Source organism: Brassica rapa, chromosome A01 (genome assembly GCF_000309985.2).
Source record: "Brassica rapa cultivar Chiifu-401-42 chromosome A01, CAAS_Brap_v3.01, whole genome shotgun sequence".
Lineage (NCBI taxonomy): Eukaryota > Viridiplantae > Streptophyta > Magnoliopsida > Brassicales > Brassicaceae > Brassica > Brassica rapa.
Window position 1 is genome coordinate 8,634,442 of NC_024795.2, and position 17,451 is coordinate 8,651,892.

Below are 17,451 nucleotides of genomic sequence, written 5' to 3' on the forward strand. Positions count from 1 at the left end.
CGCATTACGTGGAATATGTTCCTTGAACAAAATAGTCTTGTGCCAATATTTATTGCTGATAGTGTTTATATTTTTTTCTGACATTAGTATCCATATTTTTTAGTAAACTGATCCAAAGAGATTAGTTTGTGGAGCTAACCAAACGAGGATTATAGTGTTTACTTTAGAAAAAGTAATAGGTTGAATGATAGATGGCGTGCGTGCTTTTTCACATGGAAATCTGCACATATATTAAAATTGTAAGATTTGAATCATGGAGAAAATATAGTGTATATGACTGAAGTTGGTCCATTCCGAAACTAAAGATGGCTAAAAATTTTTTTTGTCAAAATGCATAGATGTGAATCTTATATGAATAGAGTTCTCCATTGCTTATAGCAGTGTAATAAACTCCGTGTGTAAAGGAGAAAAAATGTAATATAAGTGAAAACAAAAATTATGATTTTTTTCTTGTGCCTATAGGCTCTTCGCAATTTGAAGAAGAAAGAACATATTGTGTGAAAATCTTTGGTTCGGTCAAATTTTATCCAGTTGTTTATAAAACTGTTGTTATCTCATTCATGTAATTTTTCAGTGTTGATTTAAAAGCCCAAAAAACCCACCTATATTGACTTTTTGATATTTTTTCTGTGATTTGAATTTATAAAGAGATAAAACTTTCGATAAGTTATGTAAACTCAGAACAAGTATTTAGCTTTAGAAAATATTTACATGTTTCAAACTTATAATATATACATATATAATGTTTAAAATTATTCATATAAAACCTGTGTAAAATGTGCCTGAATATGTTTCTCTTCTTTAATGTGTTAATCGTACTATATATAACATTATTTTAAAATTTCAAAAAATTTATGTCATATACAAAAAACCATCAATAAAAAATATAATTCTCCATCTACAACAAGAAAAATGAAAAATTATAAACATATAAATTTAAATTAAGAAAAACTAACATTGGAAAAACAAGAAGTTAATATAAAAGAAAAAAACCGATAAATAATATTATAAATAAGATAAATTTATAAGACACATTCGCGCAGAAAAAATCTCTAGTTGTTTTAAATAGTTTTGATACCTAACAGATAGGAGACTAATCTCCTTAAGTAATACACAGAAATAGCAAACGACAATATATTGTCGACATAACATACTAGCCTAATAATAGTGAACACTCTGATATCTTCTCTTGGTTACTTTAGCCACTTCCATTGAACTCCCTTGCTTCATGCATGTGCTCCAACGTCACTTTTCTTGTAAGTAAATGGTGACCAAAGAATACTAACCGTCATGTCGCAGATATGCTTTTGAGTTAAAGTGATGCATCACTTTGTAGTGCTTTAGAGCATGATTAATGCATGTCTCTTAGAATCAACTTCTTAACGTAATATAAAATACGGTTTGATATAAGAGATGTTTCTTAGGTTTTTTAGTTAAAAGCTAAGAGATTGTATCTTATATTACGCTAATAACTTCACCCTAATTAAGAGTATGATTAATAAGAAGTTCTTAAGTTGGAGTTCTTATCAAAATATAAGAATCCGTCTCTTAACTTAACTAGAATAGCTAAGAACCAGCTTTTAAATATTTTATTTAAGAGTCAGTTCTTAGCTTTTTTAGTTAAAAGTTAAAAAACGGTTTTTTATTTTCCGATAAGAACTCTACCCTAAGAAGTAAGAACCTTCATTAATCATGCTCTTAGAACTGTATTTGCGGGAGGATCTTTTTCTTTTTCTAAATAAATGCATTTATAGCAAAATAAAATCATATATTTGGATTTAGCGGAAAAAAAAAAGAACACTTGAGCTTGATCGAATCAATATAATAACAGTATATTTGTTTGGGCTATGTAATGCTCCAAAAATCATTTGTCAATCAATCCTATAACTGTTGGGGAAAATTTAATATACTCTCTTATACTTTTAATAGATGACGTTTTGGAAAAATTTACTTGCATTAAATTAGATGACGTTTTAAATTTTAATGCAATTTTTTTGTAACCTTACATGTTATATAACTTTTATTTCCTACAGTATGTTATTAATGGATTAAAATTTGGTTAGGTTGATAGTTAATAATGTTTTTATTCTAAAAAAACTGTAATAAGAATTTTTTTTTTTTAATTTGTGTGCGCAAGTATAAAACGTTAAGTAATAAAAAAACGGAGGGAGTAGCTTTATTGATTTTCTTTCTATAATTTAATTTGACTAAATTAAGTACCGTTACTTTATTAATCTATAAATAGGGTTTCACAATTAAATGAAGACCATTCATATTATCTTCAATCTCTAAAACTGTATGGAGAAAATATCAATGAAACTTGCATTCTTTATCTTCATAGCTATTAGCTCCGGTAAATATTTATATTACATATTCCATGTGTAAGATCTATTATAATAGTGTATTATTGCTAACATATGTTTTCTTATGGTTTTCTAGTGATGAGTATCACAGAAACTGGAGCGAACCGGTTACTACAAGATGAAGCTTCTCAAACTGTGTTGTTGCACCATGAAGCTTCTTCGCAGGAGGCTATCAACCCAAAGAAAATTCACTGCAAGAAAGGGTGTCATATTAAATGTGTTCCCAATCCATTTATTGTTGAATGTTTTTGTCAATGTTAATTTCAAATCGCTTATTATGATATCTAACGTCCAAATAAGATTTATTTACGATCAGTAAGATGATATTTTATTACTAGTTTTCCATCTGACATTCATTAACTTTCAACCTTGACTGATTATATACTCATTCAACAGGTGATCTAATCTTAAAGCAATATTGAAACTCTGAAAAACTTAATGAAGATGATATATATTTCTCATATCGTTCATCACTCAGAATGTAATGCAGTCGATGATATACTCATTCGACATCTGCATTGTGATACATTAGAAAAACTACATAAAATATTAAAATATAATATTTTTTTCTTGATGTGTGAGTGAAAAGTTTTACTCTTTTGTGTAAAGTTTCTTTTTGATTGCCAAACTTAAATTGTGAGTATCACCAACAAATCCGTCAAGTATTATCGTTTGACTTGTTATATTAACTAAATGTTATGAGGAAAGCTTAATGTTTACGACCTTACTTGAACAGGATCTCTAACACATGTTCTCATCTTTATTTTAGTTAACAAATTATTAAACAATAAGAGAGGAGAGATTCATAACCAAATGAAACAGATTAACATGAGAAATGTCTTACTGGTAATGAGTTGCTCAACTGAAAGAATAAAGAAAAATTAAAATATTTTTAACATAATTTTGAGAGATCTCACGCAAGTGGATCTGTTATGATACCAAAGATGAGTGACATATAACATAATTCTGTTAACATAATCGCAAGTGGATCTCACGCAAGTATTCGGGTTCAAGGAGGAGTTGGTTGGGGAGATAGTTATGATACCAAAGATGGTGGAGGCAGCAGTTCAGACATGCGTGTGGTGCGTGGTGCCACCATCAAAGATGGAATTTCCACCTTATGATGGTACTACAAATGCAATTGAATGGAGTTTCGACCTTATGATGACTGTTTTCATGATCAAAGAGTGTTCAATGACGATGCAAAAGTACGACAAGCTACATTTGTACTAACTGGGAATGCTTATCATTGGTTTAGCAACCTCCGTAGGTTGGTCACTCATAGATTAGGCTCAGAAACATTATTAATCGGTTTCATAAAATTTCCGTATTATTGTATATTTTTTTTCTCTTTTCTCTAACAACGATGAAATGTGGAATTTTGCTTCTCGATAATTCTGAGTTTCCGGTTTATCTGTCATCTTGTTCTGCCAAAGAGAGAAAAAAAAAGGAAGTGGTTTCATAAATTACAAAACCATCAGGTTATTTTCGGTTTAGTCTTGAGTTATTAATTTATTTACCCATTTTGATGTGGGATTTTCGGACCGCTTGCCGGATATTACTTTCGTTCCTTTACAAAATTTCGTCGATCTTGCCTGATTTAAATATTAGCGGTCCTGATATGCTCTGTTTTCCGAACTGTAGATGCTCCTGTAGCAACAACAACAATCACAAGCATTTAAATTCACACACATATTTTTTTTTTACATAGAATTGCATATATGATCACAAGATTACTTACTAAGTTCTTCTTTAATGGAGAGCCCTCCCCTCTTTGGCTGAAATCCAAACCAGACCCATCAAGTGATCCGTGTCGTTTACCAGTACGGCTTAGCTTGTCCTCACTGGGTAACTCCTCCATAATCTGATCATCGTTGTCTCCCTCAATCTCATAAACTGATTCATTTTCGGGTTTGAGGTTCAAACCAAAAGTGTTCTTGGCCAAAGCGGCACTTGTTTCGCTCAATTGGCTCCTTGAGCTTGGTTGATAGTAGGTAAGCGTGGAGATATTATCAGGATCTTTTCGTCTCTTCACAGCCCACGAAAAGCCACTGGCCGGTCCTGTCGTCATTCGGAGGTCAGAGAGTTTGTAGTAATTTCCATGTGTTGTTGTTTTTATCCTCAAACGTGTCCTGCAAGGCAAACCGCTTACTTGAGACTTAAGAAACTAAGCTGGAAGAGGAGTTTTAGATATAGTGAAACAGCCAAAACCTGTCTTATTGGCAGCTTAGCGTAACTGTTTGGATCTTGTTCTTCTCTATGTGGTCTTTTGTGTTTCCTGCCAACTCCAGATTCTCTAAGCTTGAGGTTTGCTCTTTTCCTGAAAAACATATGTATTTATAGTCTTAAAACATATTATTTCCTAAAACAAGACCAGAGTCCTCCAATGTAGGTATTTTGGCTTTAATATTTTACTTTGAAACAAAATGGATACAAGTAAAGAGAACAACTCTGACCTGCGCATGTCGTCGCGATTTTTAGCATCCATCTCTTTGTTTGGTGGATATTTAGGCAATGAAGAAGGATCACACCCATAAGGCCTCGTCAAGAAATACTAAGAGTCAAAAGGAAACCAGAAAAAAAAAATTGAGAGGTAGAAAGAAAAGGAGCAACGGGAAACTGAAAATCTTCTTCACCTCAAAGTTAAGTGCAGCTGAAGCAGTCCCACGCTTATATGCTTCCACAGAGAGTAAAGTTTCTAATAGAAGAACACCAGTTGTTGATAACTCTTTGCATCGTTCTCTAAGTGTGGCTTCATAAGTATGTTGAGGCCTGAAGGAAGTTGCGTGCGGAAGCCTAGTATATATAAATTCTTTTTGTGTCTCCTCAGTCCTCAATGGTGCCGTAAAGATTTAATTTTTGGTTTACTCCCTCTACTGGATTTCTTCACATTTCTGATTTTGGGATTGGTGCAAGTCGACTCTACTTAATTACTCCCTCTCCCTATGTTCCTTAATATTACATATTTTAAAAAAAAAATTTGTTTAAAAAAGATCTATTTTTTGCATTTTCAAAACATGTTTTATTAACTAATTGTAAATTAAAAAAAAAAACTTAATTGCACTTACTGAATTTTTATTAGCTTAAAATTATGGAATAAAAATAAACACAAAAAATTATGCAAATTTAATGTGTTTTATTAAAATGTGTGAAAAAACTAGAATATGTAACATTAAGAAACAGAAGGAGTATAAGTTTATGGGTATTGAGTGGATTTAAAGTTTGTTCCTTTTTGGTAAGTTTACGCTTTGAGATTATGAGATGCTGAAGCTACTTCATATTTGCTCGTTTGATTATTAGGGCTTTAAAGTGTAATGTTGCGTCTGTTGTGTTGCATCAAGGAACAGTTTGCTTGTAGTTTATATGCCTAATCGTTTTTTTGATTTGTATATATCTGTCTAGTAGCCGAGTGCTCAGGTTTTAAAAAACCAGCTGTTTCAACCTGATTCTTGGATCCTGTACAGTTGAATACCCGATACACACCACAGTTTGATCCGTTGAATTAGACCATACCTCCTTAGGATTCGTTTTGCCTGGCTCTGATTCAAGTCTCAAGCTTGTCATTTTTTCTGAATCTGTTGTTTTGGTCAGTGTCTACTCTCCTGGCGCATGAACAAACCAGCAGCTGTCTCAGGAGCTGTTGGCTCGGAAGCTCTAAATATGGAGAGGAGTGGTGGCATCAATAATATGCGTCTCCCAACATCACCAATGTCCTTCCCTTCAAGTAACATTAACATTCCCGGTTCATTGGTTCTCGATGGGTCTGCTTCAATACAACACTTGTCTCAGCAACAACAACAGCAAGCAGGACAAGGTTCAGTTCCAATGGGAGAAAGCAACTATTCACATATTGATAAGAAGCCTAGATTAGATGTGAATGTGGTCGCAGCAGCAGTTTCTACATCAGTTGATCCAGCGTCAGGACCTCGCAGGACGGAATCCTCAGTTGCAAGCTTTGCTTCAGCAGCAGAGACTGAGGCAACAACAACAGCAGCAGACTCTTCAATCCTTGTCACCGTCTCAGAGATTCCAACTCCAGCAACAACAGCTGTTGAGACATCAACAAGGCACTCAACAGATTATCCCTCCTAATCTACAGCTGTTAAGCTAATACTATCACATCTGTTCCAAGTTCTCCTCTCTTCATTGATAGTGTCTGATACCTTTTGTTTTGTAGGAAAATTTCATTACCTATTGGAAGAAGTTTGTGGCTGAATACTTCTCACCTCGAGCAAAGCAACGGTTATGCTTGTCGCAGTATGAAAACGCTGGGCACCACGCGCTTGGCATGTTTCCACAGGCAGCTCCGGTCAGTCTTCTCTTAGCTGCGTGTGGTCCGTGAAGGTCATCTTCGCATCATATTCTCTCAAGATTTGAAGGTTAGCCATTGAACAATAACTCTTATTCAAAATTGTGACGTTCCTCCAGTTATCTGTTTCCCTGTTTATTCAGTGAACATGAAAAAACAAAGATAGAAATAATCACCACTTTTGTTTCTTTCTAGATACTGTCTTGGGAGTTTTGTGCTCGGCGTCATGAAGAGCTTCTTCTCCGCCGACTTATTGCTCCGCAGGTCCTTATTCTGATGACATGACCTTTGCGTTAATTATTAGCAGCTTAAAGCTTTATCCAAAAATCTCTAAACATTGTGTATGTGTTGATCTTCTGGTTTCCTGTGAATATGAGCACAAAGTCTGTAATTGTACGTCTCAACAGATGTTTAGTAGATATGCTACAATGGTGTTTGAAAGTGTATTGAAGACTTATTATGGGTCATGCAGGTGAACCAGTTGCTTCAGGTTGCACAGAAATGCCAGACCACGATTTCGGAGAGTGGGTCAGAGGGAGTCTCTCAGCAGGATTTAAAGACAAACAGTAACATGGAACTTGTCCCATAAGCCACATTTGATTTTGCCTTTATACATCTAATATGGTGGATGCAGACTATTGTTTTTACTGTTCCTGTTCTAGAATTTTGTTTCTAGTGCTCTATATCATATTGTTGGGTGATAATTTGTGTGTCCAGGGTCTTGGGAGCAGGAAGGCAGCTGGCAAAGCTCATGGAATTACAGTCGCTGAATGATCTTGGCTATCCAAAGAGATACATTAGAACTCTACAGGTACTCTTTAGCTGCTTTCATAACTCTTATTTTTTGTATTTGAAGTCTTATGAAGTCCTAATAGTGAGCCATTGTGAGTGGCAGATATCTGAAGTTGTCAAGAGCATGAAGGATCTGATGAACTTCACTGGCGATCACAAACTCGGCCCTATTGGTAAGTCTACTATTCCCTTCTACAAGGTTGTCCCTCTGGTGTAGCTTTCACTTGAACTATACTAATTTTGTAGCTCTCTTGTTGAAATGTTCTGTTTGACCTTTTATTTTTCTGACTTAATACACATGCATTTGATGTCCTTATGCAGAGGGGTTGAAACGTCTTTTGGAGCAGACGGCGACAGCAAAGCTCCAGATACAGAGAATGCAAGAGATGGAGCAGTTGGGGAATAGTGGAGCGATGAATGGGTCATCTCAAGCTCAGATGGCGTTGACTTCAGGAACAATGAACGGCCTTACTGGAAACAACAACAACAACAGCTCCAACAATCAAACTGTTGGTCGAGTTCCAAGTCGCAACAACAGTTTCACAGCAGCCTCAAATAACAATCTTCATTTGTCAAAAGATGTATCAGTCACAGAGCTATCTCACGGTTTCTCAGATGACTGTTTCTTCAACAACAGTGATATTTATGGTAGCTTGTAAATATCCGAACAGAACAGAGGCACTTCTTCTTTGACTTAACACACACTAAGAGTTTTTAGGACCCTTTTTCTTTCTTATTTAGGTAGGTTTGGTCTTTGTATAGAAATCAAAGAGACATGAGACAAAAAAAAAAAAAGAAAAATGTTATTTGTTGTAACTTGTAACTTATATAGGCATTGATGAAATTATAAACTATGGTTTTTGCAACCACTTTCAAGGTAACTCTTCTCACGATTTTAAATCTGTCTTCTTAGAATCTATTTGATTTGACTCTATATAAGTGGGATCACCACCCCATCAGCATGTTGCCATTAGAACTACATATATCTTCTAAACAATTTCCTAACTGTTCTAAAGTAACTAGAAAAAATATTCTTTAACCAGAAAGAATTTTATTCGATGTGTAGGATACTTATCCACAAGTTTTTTTTTTCTATCCACGAGTTTTCATAACTCAATCATGAATAATGGAATCATCAAAGATGAAATCTGTCTGTAACTCACTATAGACTCGTAAACAAAGAGAAGATATATATGATCAATATATATATATATATCCAACAACAAGAAGAAAGAAAAGGATTGAATAGAGGACTTCACAAACATTTGGCGATCTCATATGTGTTGATGTCAACTTATTAACAATCTGTTTGTTAAAACAGGTTTGTAAGTTACTCATATCATTACGGTTGGAAATGGTATTTACATTTTAATAACACACTGCCTTTAGTACAGTAGTACATGATTATGTCATCACCATATTCAAAAGGTTAATGGTCTGATGCCGGATCAGAAGATTAATGGTGTGTTCTTCTCATATGACAGTATGAGACACAACATCATCTTTATATATGTGTTTGCTTTTGATTAGTTTATTGGTTCGTGATAATATTCTCAACAACCTCAAACTATCATATGAGCAGTGAAGATGATGCGAAACATACGACATTTGGTTTATCTTTTTTCTTAGGTCGTAGTACATTAATTATTATGTTTCAGTTAAGATTGAATTGCGTGATCATTATTCTTGGGAAATATATCTATTACTATAATTCTTAGTTACTAGTGTGTGTGAAATTGTTTAGTTTATACTGTATCCGTTAATGCTAATGTTTGACGGTAAACTTTATTCCATAATGATTATTTGGAGTAAAATACTTTATAAGTGTAAAAAAATATTCTGTTTGGATTTTGGAATGGGTTAATTTGTGAAATAACCAATTTTGGAAATAAAATTAAGACTATATTATTGATTTTGACATAATTAGATTTTATAGTACTTTTTCTGACAACAAAGTAGTAATATAAAACCTATCAGGAGCTCAAGCTGGAGTCAAAGATCTAACATAGTACACAGTTGAAGGGGAGTTTTGAGCATCTCGTGTAAGTTTGTCCGCCATTATATTTTTTTATTCTGGAAATATGTTGGAGTGAGAAATAAGACACAAGCTCTTTACATCGTTTTGTTGTATTTCCTTCAAAAGGGGCGGGAAAGCTGGCCATTTAGTCGGTGTAGAAAACATCTTTACCTATTGAAAACAGTCTGTTGCAAACATCACCTCAGTGAACTGTAGAATCTTCATGCAATCAATACCTCATATCAAAGCTTCACATTCAACATGGAAAGATGATAGGCTTTGAGGGATTGTCATTATGATCTTACTAGATGTCTCCCATGTAAAAGAAAACAATCCTTGACCTGAAAATTCAGCTCTCGGTTTCACTGTGGTTTCTCCTTTGTGGCAAGTGTTTGATTGAGTTTGATATACCCTCTTGTTAGATGCCTTGCTTGTAGTCCCTACTTAGTTTAGATTGAGTTGTGTTTAGCTTCAATATTGCATCTTTTGCTCCATGTTTCTATGTTGTTCTGACACAAGAAAATTGGTAATAAAATTTAACATTTTTACCAAAAAAACACTAATAGATACCTATAACTTTAGTTGTAACATCGAAATGTTTATATGTTGGTAATGAATTAAATTATGTGTTTAGTTAAAGTCTATCACTTATGAGTTATTATTTCTTCCATATTTCTTTTCTACATAGTTAAAGTATTAAAATGTTAGGCATATTATTGGATTACTTAAGAATGTCATTTATTTATTCACAAATCTTAGATTTTTACTTATGAAATTATATATTATATAAAATGAATAAATATCAAAAAAATTAAAATTTTGTTAAATTAATCTTGCACTTATAAAATGTGGATCAAAATCTAGTGTTTTATTATGTTTTATGACTTCATATCTCTCATCTCCTCTAATCCTTTTTTGCATATATGTTTTTCATCTGTTTTATTCACTTTTCTCTTTTTTTTGTTCTTCTTTGCGATTTCAATTTTTTTTTTCATTTCTCATATTCCTTATCCTTTTCATCTCTTATTTCTTTTATTGCATTCGTATCCAGTGGCTGAATCACATTGAAGTTAGAAAAGTCATCTGACCCACATAAAATCTATAAACTTTTGTTATTGGCTTATTGCCATGCTTATTGTTGTGGTGAAGTGGTTAAAATCTTCCATTATGACCCTCATGTGTTGAGTTTAAATCACACACTTGCCTTTTTAGTTTAAAATAAATGAGTAAATGATCCATGTAAAACTAATCTCTAGCTCTGCCACTGTTCATATCTCATCTTTTTTTTTCCTATATATTTTATCTCTTCTGTTCTTATTTATGACCATATTTACATCTTCCTTATTTATTTCTTTATATCTTTCATCTTTCTTATACTTTTTGCTTATATAATTATTTTTTTATTCTTCTATTGAACTTCTTATTTCTCATTTTTTTTTTCATTCTTTTTGCTTTTGCCTTCATATTTTATAGAACCTTTTATCCACATATTTAATATCTTCCATTCTTATTTATGACCTCATATTTCTTATCTTCATAATATTTTTTCTCTCTCATGTTTCTTTTTTGTTGTCTTCATATCCCATATCTATCAAATCCATCCTCCATTATTTTTTACCTTATTATCTCATCTCCTTTACTCTTCTCTTTTGACTTTGACTTCTCATTTTTACAACCTTATTTTATATTTTCCTTGTTTTTCTTTTCATTCTTATTTCTCATCTATCTTATTATTTTTGAACTTTATATCTCTCTTCTTCATTCTCCTAAAATTATAAATATCAGTCAAACAAAGTGAAGAAATCAAAACTAAAGATCAAAACCAAAAACTAGGTAAAATACTGAATTTCTTTTATAGAGATAAAATTTTCACATATCTATTCATATAATTTTGTATGTAGATATGTTGTGAGACAGAGAATTCAGTTGGAGAATCCAAACATATACCAGTAGGGGTTTTAGAGAGATTTGCTTTGTTTTAGATAAAATTTATATAGTCATCTTGGTTTGCCAAATCTACAGTTTTATTTTTAGTACATATAAATCTTCGCACGTATCTTATGACATCATCTTTTAGATCATTGTTGGGATAAGAAAATGTTTTTTTACACCGGATAAACAAAAATGATTAATGTTATTTAAATGAGATTACTTACAGAGGACTTTTTTGTTTAAATTTCAAAAAGAAAAGTTATATATCATTTTAGACATAACCAATGATTATTTGACTTGGTGAAGAGGTTATATAGTGTTTACTGGCTTTTAGACTGTTTATGTCGTCTTTCGGAAAGTTCAGTGATATTTATTTTTATTTTTGTTCTTCCTATTTGTCATGGATATACTGACAATCAGAATACCAAAAATTATGTTATTTTAGCTTTATTATGTCAACTGTAATTGGCTCTTTTGGTAGCGAGAAATACCACACTCCCTAAATATAGAGCAAAATTACATAACTTATTACTTAGCAAGTACTAATTAACTGTATGTTGTCTAGCTTACTGCAGAGAACGAAAATGAATGGGCAAGAAGATGATTATGATGATGTGTTTAGATACATTTCCAGTCCAAGCTTTATGGGAATAGCTGAAGATGATGAGATTAATGATACCATGGGTACCACATTTGGTGCTGGTGATCAAGATGGTGGAAATACTATAAGGAACATTGTGCCCATCCCTCAACAGAACCAAGAACCCGAAAAGTTTTTTTCGCTTTCTTTAATTATATGATGCAATTTTCTATCAAATTTTTGAGATTAATGGACGTTAATCACTCTTTTACTTTTGTTGTTTTTCTTTTTGTGTGTAGTATATACCAGGAGTGTCCTCATCCCATGGGAACCCAAGCGAGGGTAGATGACATACAAAATGCACCGGTGGAGCGTGATTCGTTCATTAATGATTTGTTGGTCAGTCTATCTAGTCCTCTAGGAAATGCATTACCGGCATATGATTCGTTTGTGGACGACGATGTTTTGGACATTCCAGCTCCACCTTCTTCTCCTACTTTAATGCTCAATCCTGGAAGCGATTTGTCAACAGAACTTGGTCCGATGATTAATGATAGATCAACGTCGATGGTCAATCCACATGCTACACAACCAGGAAATGATGCACCACAGGATAAAGTTGATTCTGGTGGTGAAACTTCACCGGTTAACATAAACTCATTGTTGGAACTTGCTGATATTGCTATGAATGAGTTGATTATGCTGGGAGAAGTGAACAGTCCATCATGGATAATAGACTCAAGCTCTAAGAGAGTAACATTGGACTATCAAGAGTATAAAAGTTTTTTCAAAAATGGTTTTGAAAAACCTCCTGGATATGTTATAGAGGCTTCTAGGGAAACAGGTACAGTGCATATGGAATGCTTGCCTCTGGTCAAGACTTTTACGACGGTAACAACCTCTTAACCATTTTTAGTGCCAATTATTCAAAAAAAAAAAAAGATATACCCTACATATGTTTCAAAACCCTAATCATTTACAGTCTTTGTTTTTCTTTTCTTTTTGGACAGGACAACTGGATCAACGTGTTTGCGCCTATTGTGCCTGTGACATCAATCCATAACCTGATACCCAAAGATTCTGGTGGGCTTAGAAGTGGATCACTTAGACTGGTAATTGTGTCTTTGAATCATCTCTAATATTTTCTGATAATCCAAAAAGAATAAACATTTCAAGTTGGTGATTAAATTCTTTGGGCAGATTACAGCAGAATTTCAAGTTATTTCTCCGTTGGTGCCAAAGAGACAAGTAAAGTTTCTTAGGTACTGCAAGATGCTCAGAGTGGGGTTTTGGGTGGTTGTCGACTTCACTCCTCGTCAAGAAAATCTGAACTTCTCGTCTGATGATGGTTCTTACCGCTTACCTTCAGGTGTTATCATAGAAGATTGTGGCAATGGTTACTCCGAGGTTACTTCTAAATCATGTATCTTTTTAATTTGGTAGTATAGATCACTTCTCACTTTCAATGTGAGTTGGGTTATATATATTTGGTTTCACTTAGAAATACTACATAGAGAATATTTGAATTTACAGGTAAAATGGATTGAGCAAATCGAATATGATGAGAGCTTAATCCCTCAACTCCCCGAGCTTTTGATAAGTTCTAGAATCGGGCTAGGTGCGAAGAGGTGGTTCACTACGCTGCAGAGACACTGCGAAAATATTTCAACCCTTGCATCTATCAACCTTGATGAAATTTACCCAGGTGACTCTAGTTTTTTTTTTTTAATGTTCCTTAAATACGTATTGAAAAATGGATGAAAAACACAATTTGTCAATCAATTGCTAACAACTATTAAAACGCGATTTAGTGTTTTGGCAGATATTCAATACAATAACCAGATTATGTTTAAGGCTAAAATATAATTACAAGTCCATATATAGTATCACTTAGGGTTTTGTGATATATGTTTCCCATGTAGGACTGTCTTCAAAAGTTGCAACTGAAATAGTGAAGCTAGCTCAGCGTATGACTATAAACTACTACTTGTGTATCACTGCCTCTCCGGCGAGCATATGGAAGAGTAATGATTCAGAGAGTGCGAGACAAGACATAAGAGTGATGATCCGAAAGAACAATGTGGGTGAGCATACCAGGATTGTGTTGAGTGCAGCCACTTCTCTCTGGTTACCAGTGAGCAAGAAAACAGCGTTTGATTTCCTCATCAACCCAAGTTTCAGAAACCAGTGGGATATCTTGGCCATTGATGTCACCACCTCCATTGAAGAAAAGATCAAGATTCCATAGAAACGAAGTCTCTCTTCTTCAAATCGTGAGTTTCGAAACAGATCTGCTCTTTCTTTTTATGTTGTTGAATATATGTTTTTCACATATAAAAAAAAACAGGAACCAGGTAACTCAGTTCTACAAGAGACGTGGAATGATGCATCTGGTGCATTACTGGTATATGCACCAGTGGACATGGAGAAGATCCTGGCAAGTGAAAATTCAAATTCTGTGCAGATTCTTCCTTCGGGGTTCTCGATATTGCCAGACGGAGGAGGAGAGACTGATCCAAACAGAAGTCGTGTAGGATGTCTACTAACACTTGGATATCAGATGTTGCATAGCGTTAAACCAACTGAAGATGTCGATCAAGATTTTGTCAAAAAAGTTGAGCGACTCATGGATCGTACTATGGGCAAGATTAAATCTGCTTTATCTAGATGATTATAGATACCTTTGCTTCTTTAGATTCTATTTGCTATGTTTTTATGTTATTTGCATGACTGAAACTTATCTCAGCTTTCCTTCTGTTCTTTTAAATATGTTTTCATCAGCTTTAAACCGGATGATATATATATTATCTTTATTTTTTTGCATTTCTTTTACTTTAAAACATTTCTGTGATACAGGTTGTTTGATTTGATTTCCACTATGAAGTATAGAAATGAACATACTTGATGGTGCACAAGAGATAATATATAAGTGATGCTAATAGGTAAAGCAAATATATATATAGACAATGTGCTTCAGCCTGAAGCGTATAAAGCAAACTAAATTTCGTCACATGAATGCCATTATCAAGACATGAGATTAAACCAAGACAGAAGTAAGAGATTTTCTTACTCTTATTATTCTTTGTATCATAGGGAAATCCATCAAACATTATGAATAAGATCTTCCTCTTCCATTTCAACGGTACAGTCATAGACGGCTTTATGATCTCTCTTAAAGATCACAGATTAATGGCTTCAAATGATTTTTTTCTCAGTCATCCATGGCCAAAAACAAGTACTATATATATTTTTTTAAACTTTACTTTTTATTTCATCTTCAAAAACTTTCTTACAGGGACTAGCCTACCTTTAGGAATCTAACTAAGAAACCTATAAAGAGACTTAGCAATGCCCTTAAAAAAACTTAGCCAAGTACCCAAATAAGTAAGAAAAGAGCTACTAGCTAGCCTCATGTTTCTAGAGCGTGGATCCAGCTTCAAAGACATAGTCTTCTTTAATTCATGAATAATAGCTTGAGTAGGTCTACAGATTCCAGAGTGCAAACGAGAGTTTCTCTCTTTCCAAATCAAATATATGGTAGCTTGGAAGAGTAGTTTAGTGATGAGGATACTATTAGTATCTAAAGTGGGCGCCTTTAACCACCTTAAACAATCCTCAAACAAAGTAGAAGGGGATAAGTGCAGGCGAGAGCAGAAATGGGACCATATCTCAGCAATGTATGTGCAATCAAAGAACAAGTGTTGCATGCATTCATCAAAGCCTGAGCACATCAGACAGCTCGGAGACACATCAACTCCCCAACCTCGCATTCTATCTCATGAAGCTAATCAATTCCAAGCAACCAGCCATGAGATGAAGGCATGTTTTGGAACTCGATCTTTAAACCAAATCTGTGAATGCCAAGATAGCGACGGACCTGGCAGATGGAGAGTGATTCAAGTCTTTGCTGTAGAGAAACGGTTGGAAGACGACTGCACTATAGGAGTAGGCGAAGGAAGGCATTGCTTTAGTAAGGTTATGATAGCGTTTCTGCTTCGAAAAGCACTCAGCCACCACTCACCATTTACTAAGGCTTCAGCCATTGTCGCATCCTTATGCATACCGAGACTGATGGACCTCGCTCACCAGTTAGATGAATCAGGGGTCCTAGATCCGTCCAATTATCATACCATAAGCTAGCTGTTTGACCCACCCCAACCTCACACACCACAAAGTGTCTCGCGGCTGACCTCAGCTTACATGACTTCTTCCAAATCCAGCTGTCTCCTCTGCGAGGCTCCAGCTCCCAAAAATTGGCGGATCCAATTCTAGGACCCCACAAGTACTATATATGCTTTACTCTACCAGGTGAAAAGTGAAATTCAAAAAAGAGACACAAGCTGAAAGAAAAAGTGGGAGAAGGAGAAACATACATCATCTTGTGCTGATTATATTCTCTATCATCAGGCGAAATATTATAGCTCACTCACCTGAAAAAGCTTATCAGGCGAAAAGCCTACGCGACAGCTGAAAGGTGAAAACCATAGAGCAGCTTATGGCGATGAAATGTGATACCCTCCCAAAGAAGAAAAGCGACTAATAAAAGCATTTACATTATGAACATTGGGGGATATATAGAATATTATGTGAAAACTGTGTGATGTCGCACCTGTCCGAGTGAAAACACCATCAAGAACGTGCCCCTTGGCGAATGAAGCTGGTTTAAAGGAACCAACCAACCTGGGAAACCAAAAGGGTATATGACTAAAAACATATAGGATTTACATATGTAAGAAATGTAATAAAAGCATAAGCTCATACTGTTATTCTCCATGCTACGAGAGAGCCATTATGGAAATTAAAGCAACTAGACAGATATAGCAGTTTTCTCCTCCCATATTAGCTCCATTAATAATCTTGGAAATATTCCTCATAGGGAAAATGACCTATTCCTCTGTGAACTAATTGTTCCCGGCTTTTTCACACACAAATTTTTAAACCATACCAAAAACCACATAACTACATGAACAACGGAAACGTGGTTTATTCCCCTATGAACTACTTTTCTTGGTTTTTCACACACTAACTTTTAAACCATACCAAAAAGCACATGAACAACTCTATTTTTTGAATAACATACAAAAACTATCGATTTTTAAACTAATTCCCCTAAAACCGTAAATGGTGTTATTTAAATGTTAACTAGGTTTATGACACGTGGAGAGCCGGTTTAATTTGGATTGATAAATACTATGTAGTTTTATCCTTCTTCTCTTTTTTTTGTCAACTGTTCTTCTTTTTCGGAAATAGTTTTACTCTTCGTTATCAATTGGAGATAAAATTTATTATTCTGCAGAAGAATAAAATGTTTTACATGATGCATAAAGAAAGAAAAGCAGCAACTACTAGCTTACAATCTCCATGTATTGCACAAGGAACTATAAAATCGGTGCAGTATCCCCAACTGATGACAAAGAGTAAAACGATTTCTGAAAAAAGAGCAATTGACAAAAAAGAA

At 34.3% G+C, this 17,451-nt stretch overlaps 2 protein-coding genes, 1 long non-coding RNA gene and 1 pseudogene across 4 annotated transcripts; all 4 read left to right on the forward strand.

Annotated features, from left to right (window-relative positions):
• Positions 1–843: 843 nt before the first annotated feature.
• On the forward strand, positions 844–3,976 carry LOC108869133. Its single transcript, XR_001955409.2, has 2 exons — positions 844–2,353; positions 2,440–3,976. It is a non-coding gene; the product is annotated as an uncharacterized LOC108869133 (long non-coding RNA).
• Positions 3,977–5,911: 1,935 nt separating this feature from the next.
• LOC117127278 lies at positions 5,912–10,029 on the forward strand (annotated as a pseudogene).
• Positions 7,361–10,029, forward strand: LOC103863301 (probable transcriptional regulator SLK1). 2 transcript variants are annotated; one of them, XM_033277232.1, is made up of 3 exons: positions 7,396–7,483; positions 7,568–7,637; positions 7,786–10,029. In XM_033277232.1, exons 1-3 carry the CDS (start codon positions 7,424–7,426, stop codon positions 8,121–8,123), a joined length of 468 nt encoding a protein of 155 aa, XP_033133123.1. In that variant the 5' UTR covers positions 7,396–7,423; the 3' UTR covers positions 8,124–10,029. The 2 variants fall into 2 exon arrangements, with proteins under 2 accessions (XP_033133120.1, XP_033133123.1); XM_033277229.1 differs by having other exon boundaries at positions 7,361–7,637.
• A 251-nt stretch (positions 10,030–10,280) lies between these two features.
• Positions 10,281–14,664, forward strand: LOC103863308 (homeobox-leucine zipper protein HDG6). The gene is given in 8 exon segments (XM_033287447.1): positions 10,281–12,185; positions 12,293–12,884; positions 13,004–13,105; positions 13,194–13,400; positions 13,527–13,698; positions 13,916–14,234; positions 14,236–14,270; positions 14,348–14,664. Coding segments are annotated over 8 exon segments (1,962 nt in total). The 5' UTR covers positions 10,281–11,967.
• Positions 14,665–17,451: the final 2,787 nt, after the last annotated feature.